The following is a 12,381-nucleotide window of genomic DNA, read 5'->3' as shown; positions in this document are numbered from 1 at the left end:
ATCATTCTTCTCTAAGTTTTGTTTCAACTTTTGTTTGGTAACTCAGACTCGTGAAATTTAGAGAGTGCCTTCTCAAACTGAGTCCACTTTTGCTCTAGTGTCCCAACGAAACCAACAGAAAACCTTATAAGACCCGGTGAGATGCCGGCGCGTCGCCGCGCCTCCTCATCCATTTCACTGCTTGTGCTACTGCCAGAGCAGGACATGAGGGTCTCATAATATCCCAAGCTAACAGCCATGAGACCAAACTGAGCGGAATTCTGCAAGTAGTGCATTAACTTGTTGGCCCTATCCTCTGTCTCCATGTCTATGCAGAGAAGCCCACCAAAACCATAGTCCTTGTTGGCTATGGATTTCAACAGTTGGTGGTGAGGGTGGTCCTCAAGGCCAGGGTAGATCACCTTGATTCCAAGATTCTTGAGCCTTGTGGCGTACACCAATGCACGATTGCAGTGTTCTTTCATCCTAAGGCTCAAGTGTGGTAGTCTCTCTGAGATTTCAAAGGCCACCTTTGCATTCATGGTTGGGCCTAGCAACATTAGGGGCCCGTCATGCAGATCCATCATTTTATTCAATAGGCTTTCGGATCCACATACAGCACCTGTATTTCCGTAGTCAGAATCAAAATTGGATAAGATAGGGTATGAAATTGTTTTCTTTGCTTTTTATCTTCAAGGAATTATTAATAAAAAAAATTAAGAATATAGTAGAAATTCAGATACAGTTAACTTCATATGAAGTTTATAATTGATGGCAGTTAAAATCAATCAAATTATTTAATAGTTTTCAATTATCAACTTTACATAAAGTAAACTGTATATGAATTTTTACCTAAAAATATTGTAAACAATAAGATAGAGTAGTTTTAAAATTTTCACCATAAAATACGAGGAAGATGATGTAAGATGAATTAATTAAAAAGGAAAAGTTTAGGAGGCCAGCAACTTTGTTAAATTCTGGCGAGCATATATAAAGACAACACGATAAAAATAAAAAATAATTAAGAAAATGAATGAAAATTTCTAATCATTTTTTTACTTTTTTTTTTTTTTTACCAAATATATGAGACTCGAACCCGTAACCTCTTAATTGAATATAGAGATATTATGTCATTTGAGCTATTATCCATTGACAATTATTTTTCTACTTTCCACCCCATTGAAAACAGAAATTTAATAAAACTATAGAGATAGGAACTTACCTCAAACAGATAAACGGTGTCGATTATCAGTAAAATTATAGTATAATGCTTGAATTTAAAAAAATTGTACATGCCTCTGATTTTAATATTTTCAAAAGCATGATAAATTTTTTTATTGCATATGAAGTATTTATTTTTCTTTTACTTCAAACATTGAATTAGAAGAAAATATAAAATAAAATAATATACATATATATTGGAAGAATAAAATATTTATACAGGTATTTATTAATTTATTTTTATAAAAAAGTGTTGACTCAAGTATAAATATTTAGTTAACAATAATTTATATTTATTTATATACATAAATTAATATAATTCACACTTATATTTTAAAATTTATGTACATATTTATTAAAAATAATTTAGTATTTTTATTAGATAAACAATAACAAAAAATAATAAAAATTAGGGAGTCACTCAGATGAAGATTTTAAAATCGTCTTTTTTTTTTCTAAATATGTTTTTAATAATTAAAATCTAATACGTTTAATCAATTAAATCGTATTAATTTTTGTCAAAATTAGACCAAACACATTAATTTGACCAAAAAAATGGTAAATCAAATTTTAAATTAGACTAAATTAATATTATTTTTTAATAAAAAATGACTACAATACTCCTATTATAAAAAATAACTAAAATACTTCTATTATATATATATTAATTTTGAGAATCTTAAACTAATCTTTTTTTTCTGCTGTGGATTAAGATTTAGAGTTTTTAAAATTTATATTTATATATATATAATAGAAATATTTTATTTATTTTTTATAATAGGGATATTGTTGTTATTTTTTATAAAAAAATATTAATTTATACTGATTTAAAATTAATTTATTAATTTTTTAACAAAACTGATTTATTCTGTTTAATTTTAATAAAAATAATATAATTTAATCGGTTATATGTATTAAATTTTAATTATTAAAAAACATCTTTAAAAAAAAAAAAACATTTTTGACACCTTTATCTCTAAAAATTATTATTCCCAAGAGTTTCTCACAAAAAATAACAAAAAAAAGGTTATCAATAAACAAACCTGCAATTATGTCAGCAGCACCGCTGATAAACTTTGTGATACTGTGAACGACGACGTCAGCTCCGAGACGAGCGGGGGAGAGAACCATGGGAGAGAAGGTGTTATCAACCACAACAGTCAAACCGTGTCTATGTCCCAATGCACTTAGTTCTGGGGTGTTAGCGACCTTAAGGGTAGGGTTGGCAACCGATTCAAAATACAACACTTTCGTTTTCCCTTCAACGATGGCACTCTCCACAGCCTCCATATCATCGATGTCTACGAACGTGGACGTTATATTACACGCCTTGGGAAAGAAGTTCGCAAGGAGTGCATGGGTCCCACCATAGAGTGCTGTGGAGGCCACCACGTGTCCCCCGGTCCCACACAGCTGGAGGAGCACCGACGATATGGCGGACATCCCGCTGGATGTGCAGTAAGCGGCCTCCGTGCCTTCTAGGGCGGCCATCTGACGGCCTAGATTTAGCACCGTGGGGTTGAAGTGACGGCTGTAGATGAAGAAGTCGCGGTCGGGACCTAGCTCGCCGGCGAACATGCGTTTCATTGTCTCAGGCTCCATCACCGTAAATGTCGCTGATGCCTCAATGGACATGTTTACACCGCCGTGTTCTCCGAATTCGTGACGCGTGCTTGCCAATGCTGCGGCTGGGTCGGTGAACATGGATGCTTTCTTTGTGCACGTGTGAGCTGCAGCGTCAGCCATGTTTAGGGTAGAAAAATATTTAGCTGGAAATTGAAACGAGAGAGAAATTGGTGAGGGAGGAAACAGGATCAAACCACCGCTATTTATCTTCTTCTTCGTCTTGTTCGTTATGGAGATCTCAATTGTTGATTCGTAATTTGGGGTGTTTAATTTGCCTAAAAAATATGGGATGTTAATTCGTTAGGAAATGGGTGAATATGGATGTAATATTTGTCTCGTCCCATGCATGGAATGTATTTGAAATCTGAACATTTATATCCTCCAAATCTTCCGTTTATTTGAACATGGAAAAGTATGAGAAACCAGTATATATTTTATATAATGTATATGATGGGTTTTAATTGAAATTAGAATGTATACAATAAGGTTAAATTAAAATTTGAATTAAATTAAAATTTGAATCAAATCATGATTTTCGTCGGTTATAAAATTAAATTAGAATTATCTAATTAAATTAGAGACAATTAATTAATTTTAAATAGTTTTCAATTTAAAATTTAAATCAAATCATGATTCCTGTTATGAAATTAAATTAGGATTACCTTCCTCCCGTCAATTATAGAATTAAATTAGAATTACCTAATTAAATTAGAGACAATTAATTAATTTTGAGTAGTTTTCAATTTAAAAATTGAATCAAATCATGATTCATGTTATGAAATCAAATTAAGTTTACCGGTCGGCGTCGGATTTAGCGCCGACACTCTCACTCTTCCGATTAATGCCGTCGTTCGTACAGGCCTAGTATGTAAGAAGGACGCGCATATTGTGTCGGATTTATAAATTTGTATACTATTCTTAGAACATAAATCACAAAAAATGTTTTTGAATTACCCTCGAATTTAATGTCAAAAGTTTGCGGCGGATTTAGAGAAGAGAATTTACCAGGCGGATCATTTTTTAAAAATAAAAACAAAAAATATTTTCACAACACCTACTAACCATTTATATTTCTTTCGAATATACACAAGTTGTTCAAATTAGACATGTAAAAAAAAAAAAAAAAGAAACCAAAAATTTTCCAAGAAGATGGCGACAATTATATATTAAAAGAATGTTGGGCGGGCACGGAAGCTGTGATGGAAGCTTTTGGAAACCATGAAACCGAAACCCAGGCAGAGTGCCCAAATCCCCATGTCCATGGCTTTCCTCAGTACTTCCAAATCCATTTCCAAGTGTATGGCGGCTTCTTCTATTTCTGGATTAGCTCCATCATCAGCACGAAGCTCTGCCTCCTCTGGAATGTCCTCTAACTTTGACTTCTTCTTGATCATATTTTTGTTGTTACAAACCGTCTTAGCAGATTTTGTTGCAATAGCAACCTTATTGTCCAAAGAAACCCAAATCTCCGCCCCTAAAATTGAAGGGATCACCTCGCACTTGTCCTCTCCTATCCTTATAGCCCCTTTCAACAGCTTGGTTTTCCCATCGAAGAGTTGAAACCTCATAACGTTGGTCGTGGCTCGCACATTCTGCTTGCTTGCGTATACAAATTCGTGATTGGGAAGCCGTATCCTACGGAGAGAAAAGGCGGGGTGAGGATTGAGGAGGAGAGTGAGGAAATCGGGTTCATGGTCTTGGAATTCGAACAGTGAAGGGTGAACGCGAACATAGAAAGCTGTGATTGTGAATGGATCTGAATGTTGCGGATCCTTTGAAACTGGTGGGTAATCCGGTGACCTACACATAGTGATGAAAGATTGCTGGATGAGTTTGAAGTTAGAAGAGTAAGAGATGGCGGGGGTGGTGTTTATATATTGGAAAAGAATAAGGTACCGATATAAATAATAATTAATTATTATATTTTAAATATATATATAAAGAGATATGTTTAGAAAATAGATTTATAAAGATATTTTTATTAAATACAATTATAAAAAAGATATTTTTATTAAACACATTTATAAAGATATTTTTATTAAATATAATTATAAATAAAAGTTGGTAGAAATTGACAAAAATACTGTTGTTAATGTAGCGAGATTGATATCTATTTGTTTTTGCCTTTTTGGGTTTGGTTGTTGGTTTACTGTGGTGTCGGCTATGAGCACCATGTTTTTAAGACCCATCGCCCATAGGGCTTTGGGGGTCAGTCCATGGTTTTGTTTGTTTTGTCTGGAAGAGTTGATTCTGCTCAGTTTTCCAGCAAAGTGGAAACTCGCCAAGCACACGGATTTTTCAATTTTCAATTGGTGATATATTATTATTTTTTTATAGACTTGATAACATATTATTAATTAATAATTTAGAGATAACTACTAATTTAATATATGAAAGATTTAGTAGTAGATAAATTTTTTTTTAAAAGTTTATCTATTTAATATAATTTTTTTGATAATATTTGAATAATTAATTAAAACATATAACAAAATTAAAACAAAATTTGGTCTTTGATTCTTTTTTTATTTTAAAAAAAATTGATCATTTACATTTATTTTTTTTAAAAATTTGTTTGACATAAAATTACTAGATTTTAAAAATGAAAGGTCTTTTTTTTAATGATGTTTATAAAAAATTATATTAAAATATGATTTCTAATTTTTTAAAAAATATATTTTTAATATATAACTCTTTTTATCGTGTTTTTAAATTTTTGAAATTTATTTCTCGTTAATATTTTTTGAAATTATTTTTATCAATAATTTAAACTTTTAAATACCGTTTTAGTAGTTTATTTATATTATATTATCTATTTAGTTACTTAATATCCTAAAAAATTATTTTATCCTATGAAAGTGGTTCGTTTTTTTTTTTACCAAAGATAGGAGACTCGAACTCGCAACTTCTTAATTGAATATGAAGAGATTATGTCATTTGAGATATAACTCATTTACTATGAAAATGATTCATTAGATCGAGATTGAGGACTATAATTTATCTGTTATAATTTGGATATCATTTTAAGTTTGGATTCTAAACGATTCTCTGAATATTATAGATTCGTTACAAATCTAGTAATCATTCTCATTATTATGAATCAATAATTACTCATGACCGACGACTAAGGATCAATAGTTTTACATTATATTCTACTTATCTAAAGAACTACTCACACTAGTAGAGCTATGTTTTTTAGATTAAGATGTTGAAATTTTTATGAGATTATCCATTTTAAATCGCTAAAAAAAAAATACTTGAATGCAAAAGCGTATTTTTGAATTCATAAATATGAATCATAATCGAAAGAATTTGAATCTTGTGATTCTTTCGATCTTTCTCAATCAAAGTCTTCTGTATTTCTAAGCGGCTAAATTGCAACTTCTCTAATGAGAAAAGAGTTGCTGAGACAGCTTTGGTATATTGGAAACCGAAACCCTCAAGGCACTATTTATATTTGAGTATGGCACCCATTAAACCCTACAATCCAAATAAAATAGTATCTAAAGTCCAAAAGATAATATATCTAAAATCCAAAAGATAATTATCTAAAGAACAAAAGATAATATCCGGTTTTATTCTCATTTAATTCCAAACCAAAAGTAATTATGACTTATTCAATTTAACATTTATAGCAATAAATGAGATCTCCTTTATATAAGTCATTTAATTTGAAATAGTATAATTTGTGATTATAATTAATATATGTATTGCCACAAATAAATTAGAAAATTAAAAAATTTCTTAACAATCTCCTACTTGGGCTATACATATATTCTTTCTTGAGATAATCACATCTTATAAACTTTATGCATGCATCTGAATGCTATTTCCCTTATTACTTTAACAATCAGGTCCGTCTCATATATTAGATATGGAACTACCGCAACTTTTATCACATTAATATCGTGACTCAACCACGACAATCACCATCCTAATATACTTAACGACATAGATCAAATTTGAATGAGTAATATGGAAATTACATGCCAAATGATCTCATGTATGTTTATTTCCAACTGGTCCAACTTTAAAATTTTATGGAGATTAAACACAAAACAAATATTACAAAATGAACATTTCACATAATATGAAATAAACCATCAACTTAATTCTGCAGAAAAACAATTCAATATCTGTCATAGGACATATAACATAAAATAAACTCCCACTAAACCAAGGCATCACAAATATTGACACTCATTCGAGCAGTGTACTCATGAAAGACTTTAGGGATCAATCCCTTGGTAATGGGTCTGCTAGCATATACTCTGTTCCTATATGTTCTATGGAAGTCTGTTTTTCTTAAACTTTCTCCTTTACAACTAAGAACTTGATGTCTGTATACTTCGATTTTGTCAAGCTCTTATTGTTGTTGGAGTATAGTACTGCTGACTTATTGTCACAAAATATCTTTAGTGACCTTTCAATGTCATCTACTATACGAAGCTCAATGATAAATTTTCGCAACCATATGCCATGAAATTGAAATTAGAGTACCCAATGATCTCCAAATTTTTCTGATTTCCGATAAGTAAGCATGTAATCTTTTTTTCTCTTTAAATAACGCATTACGCGTTTAACAGCTATCCAATGATATATGCCAGGATTGCTCAAGAATCTACCCAACATTCTCACTATAAATGATATATCAAGATGTGTGCAGACTTGAGCATACATTAAATTTTCTAGTGCTGATGCATAAGGTTTATCATGCATTGTTGTCTTCTCAAGATCATTTGGGCATTGCTTGAGACTAAACTTGTCTCCTTTAACTACGGGTGTGTCTATTGGTCTACAACTTTCTATGACATATCTACTTAAAATCTTTTTTATATAGTTCTTTTGTGATAATCCAAGAATACATTGAGAACGATCTCTTAGTATCTCGATTCCTAATACAAAAGAGGCATCACCAAAATCTTTCATTTCGAATTTGTTCGATAGAAATTTCTTAGTTTCATGCGACAATCCTATATCGTTACTGGCAAGTAGAATGTCATCAACATATAAGACAAAAAATATGTATTTACTCCCACTAAACTTGTGGTATACACATTTATCTATGATATTTACCTCAAAACTATATGAGGTAATGACTTGTTTAAACTTGTGATACCATTGACGGGAAGCTTGTTTGAGACCATAGATGAATTTTCTTCTTTCTCTGTTGGATCTCCTTCATGACACTTCTTGAGGTTGTTGAGTTTGCTGTATGGATTGGAATTGAGGAGGATTCTCATTATTTTCCTGTGTTGTAGTAGTATCTTGAGCAACAACGATATTCTCATTGTTCTCTTATACTGTAACTGGATCTACAGTAGGATTTTCATTGTACTCTTGTACTATAACTGTGTCTTGAACAATAATAGGTACAAAGACCAGATCATTATCAGTTATAGAATTTTCATCAAAAGCAACATTCCTAATATTTTCTTCCCCCCAAACTCAACATCCTCAAAAAATATCGTATTTTCCGTTTCAAAAATAAATCTTAATGCAGGATTGTAAAACTTGTACCCCCGTGAATGCTCGGCGTAACCAACAAAGTAGCAACTAATTATTCTTGAGTCCAATTTTTTTTTACGCGACCTATATGAACTTCCCAAAATATGCAAATGCTTTATATTCGGCCTTTTTCCAGTCCAAATTTCATAAGGGGTTTTATTAACTGCTTTGCTTAGCACCCTATTAAGGATGTACACTGCGGTCTTTAAGACTTATCTCCAGAGTGATTCAGGCAAGGAAGGATGACTAATCATACTTCTCACCATGTCTTTAAGAGTTTGGTTCCTTCGCTCTGCAACACCATTCATGCTAGGTTTGCTTGGCATGGTGTATTGCGGAATAATACCACACTCCTCTAGGAAAAGAGCAAAAGGCCCAGGATATTGCTCACCTGAACCGTCATATCTTCCGTAGTATTCACCACCACAATCAGATTTGACAGATTTAATTTTCTTCTCAAGTTGAAATTCAACTTCAACTTGGAAAGACTTGAAAATATCCAAGACTTGAGACTTTTCATGAATTAAATATAGATACCCGTAACAAGAGTAATAATCTATGAACATAATAAAGTACCGTTGTCCATTCCAAGAGACAGTAGGGAATGTGCCACATATATCGATATGTATAAGTTCTAAAATATCTTTAGCTCTCTCGGCACCTAATTTCCTTTCGTTTGTCCTTTTCCTCTTTATGCACCCAATGCAGACTTCAAAGTCTGCCAAATTTAGGGGTTTATGAATTCCATCCGACACGCGCCTCTAAATTCTCTATTTAGAGATGTGACCTAGGCGTTTGTGCCATAATGATGTCGAATTCTCATTTAGTTTTCGTTTTGTACCTGTTTGCAGTATTTCATTATTATAGGAATTCAAATCAAGCCTATATAGATTATCCACCAAATGACTAGAGCAAATATTATTCGAATTATAAAAGAGACTGACTTTATTATTTTTGAACGAACAAAAAATAACCTTATTTATTCAAACGAGAAACAGAAACTAAATTCCATCTAAATGATGGTACATAAAATGTCTCTAATAAATCCAAGTAAAATCCACTCGTGGAACATAATCTAGAGGTTCCTATAGCTTCTGCTGCAACTATATTGCCGTCTGCCACATAGATGTATCTTTCAGCATCACTTGGCGGTCGGCTCCACAGGCAACCCTGCATAGTAGCACTTACATGAGTAGTAGCAGCAGAATCTACCCACCAAGTATCAACAGGTGGATAATTTAAACTAGCCTCAGAACAAACAAAAGTAAGAATTATACCTTTCTTTACACGCCAGGTGACATATTTAGTACAATCCTTCTTCATGTGTGCCACCTTCTTGCAGAAAAAACATGTTGAAACTTGATCCTATTTCTTAGCATTTTTCTACTGAGAAGGCACATCCGTAGTAGTATTACGCTTTCTTTCATACTAAGAAGATAAAGCTATGTGAGCACTTTCAATCTTATCTTACTGTAGCCTCTCTTCTTCTTACACACAATGAGATATAAGCTCATTTAAGGACCAAGTATCCTTCAAAGTATTATAACTCACTTTGAATTGCCCAAAGTGTGCAGGAAGGGAGATCAAAATGAAATTCACGAGTAAATCTTTAGACAACTCTAACTTTAGTGCTTTCAACTTTAAAGTAAGAAGAGACATTTCCATAATGTACTCCTTTATGTTCCCTTTACCTTTATAACTCATGGAGACAAGCTTGCTCAAAAGGCTACTTGCCTCCGCCTTTTCATTTTTAGCAAAGAATTTTTCAACATCTTTCAAGAACTGTTTGGCATCTTTATCCTCAGTAATTGAGCCCCGAAATGCCTCAGAAATTGAGCGTTTCATGATCATAATGCTCATTCGATTGGATCTCTCCCACTTCTCTATTTTAACCTCATTGAGATTTTCTGGAGTGAAAGCGGGTTTCTTCTCTCGAAGAGTTATATCCAGATCCATACAACCGAGGACAATCTCCACGGTATCCTTCCAAACTTTAACATTTGAACCATTCATGATAGGAATACTGCTAATTTGTGCAGAAAAATTGGTAGCTGAAGCCATAATTTCTGGATTAGAACAAAAGGAACATACATTAAACACTAGTTAAATAATGGAAAAAATGTCATATTAAAATATTTAGAATAACATTAATTTTCAATCTTTAGACAGCAAATTAATTGTAAGTGATACTCTCATTGCAGTAATCAAATATTGTCAAAATTCCTGTCACACATTAAGTCTTTCTTTGGACCGACTTAATGCGCACATGGAAACTCAAACTTCGCAACCTATTTATTACCGCATATATTTTCTATTAATTGGCCAAACAATAACCTTCCTTTGGGCCGATTATTAACCGTATAATTAATAGAAAATAAAAAAAGTGTGCAATGCTTATTATTTGGCCAAACAATAAACTTTCTTTGGGCCAATTATTGTCCGCATAAATAATAAGCATTACTTTATTCTTAATTAGTTACCTAAACATGTATTTACCATCAATATGTGTATATAATTCGGCCAAATATAGACATTTCTTTGGTCTAACCAATATTTGCATGAATTATATATCACCATATTCCTTAGGTTTTAAATAAATCAATTTTCACAAAAGAGGATACTTTGGCAGCATAATATTCAATCAATTCATTCCAAAACCAAATCTTTATAAAATGGGTGGGTATAATAATCTAAATTGTTACTAGTTTTCTTATGTAACAATAAAAAAAATTCCTTAAACCGCACAAGGAATTAAATCTTAATGGTATCTTTTCAGACCTTAAAAAAAATATGATTATAACTGTGAAATAAATTCATGTGTCAGAAAATTTGTGATCACTTAAAATTAAAATCAATCATTATAATTCTATCACTCACATATTATTAATGTGTATACATAACTTGGCCAAATATAAATCTTCTCTTGAATCGATTAATATTCGTATAAATTACATACACAATAATCTTTATATTCCAAAAAAAATTATTAATTAATTTTACACCAAATTAATGGCACATATAATTAAATCTAAAACAATCATAGTAATACTATATACTAATGTTTAAGAATAAATCAATTATTATATCAAATTAAAAAAATTGGATACAGTAATATATATATATACACACAATAATATTAATGCCATACCAAAGCCATAATAAAGTCATACATATATGCACAGTAGCACACCCATAATATACATATGTGTATAAAGAATTATAATCCAGGGCATTTGCATTAAAAAAAAAATTAATCCTTATGTTCGTGCATCAGTATCAGTCATATATGACATGCACATACACATATATATCGATCAAAAGAATTAAAAAAATTAATATTTTTTATGATTAAATTATGATGGCTCTAATACCATTTGTTGAAATTTTTTTAAAATTTTTTGACCCCAAAAATTATCCATGTTAAATTATTAAAAAAGAAAATACTTGAATACGGAAACATATCTGAATTCATAAACATGAATCATGATGGGAAGAGTTTGAATTTTGTGGTTCTTTCGATCTTTCTCAACCAAAGCCTTCTGTATTCTTAGGCGGCTGAATTGCAACTTCTCTAATGGGAAAGAGTTGCTTTGGTATATTGAGAATCGAAATACTGAAGGTACTATTTATATTTGAGCATGACACCTATTAAACCCTAAAGTCCAAATAAAATAGTATCTAAAATCCAAAAGATAATATATCTAAAATCTAAAAGTTAATTATCTAAAGAACAAAAATAATATTCGGTTTTATTCTCATTTAATTTTAAATAAAAAATAATTATAACTTATTCAATTTAACATTTATAACAATAAATAATACACCTTTAAATAAATTATTCAATTTAAAATAATATAATTTATGATTATAATTAATATATATATTGTCCACATATAACATAAGAAAATTATTAAAAATTTTATTTATATTGACTTGAACGTCAGCATTTTTTTGTAGGTATTTACACTTTATTTGTATTTTCAATATTTACAAAGTATATATACCTGGTCTTAAAGGAAGTGGTCAAGCTCAAGACGAGTTATGCACTTA

At 31.1% G+C, this 12,381-nt stretch overlaps 2 protein-coding genes across 2 annotated transcripts; both read right to left on the bottom strand.

Moving 5' to 3' along the window:
• Positions 1 to 23: 23 nt before the first annotated feature.
• LOC107637498 (methionine gamma-lyase) lies at positions 24 to 3,132 on the bottom strand. The gene is made up of 2 exons (XM_016340907.3): positions 2,244 to 3,132; positions 24 to 601 (listed from the first exon to the last, which is right to left on the bottom strand). The coding sequence occupies exons 1-2, from the start codon at positions 2,944 to 2,946 to the stop codon at positions 24 to 26; spliced, it is 1,281 nt and encodes a 426-aa protein (XP_016196393.2). The 5' UTR covers positions 2,947 to 3,132.
• Positions 3,133 to 3,866: 734 nt separating this feature from the next.
• LOC107638312 (NADP-specific glutamate dehydrogenase) lies at positions 3,867 to 4,681 on the bottom strand. The gene has a single exon (XM_021120364.2). It carries the CDS (start codon positions 4,632 to 4,634, stop codon positions 3,993 to 3,995), a length of 642 nt encoding a protein of 213 aa, XP_020976023.1. The 5' UTR covers positions 4,635 to 4,681; the 3' UTR covers positions 3,867 to 3,992.
• Positions 4,682 to 12,381: the final 7,700 nt, after the last annotated feature.

The sequence above is a fragment of the Arachis ipaensis genome, chromosome B4 (assembly GCF_059453495.1).
Source record: "Arachis ipaensis isolate K30076 ecotype BB chromosome B4, ASM5945349v1, whole genome shotgun sequence".
Lineage (NCBI taxonomy): Eukaryota > Viridiplantae > Streptophyta > Magnoliopsida > Fabales > Fabaceae > Arachis > Arachis ipaensis.
The sequence above is the reverse complement of the archived record's forward strand: the minus strand, read 5'-3'. Positions and strand labels throughout refer to the sequence as shown.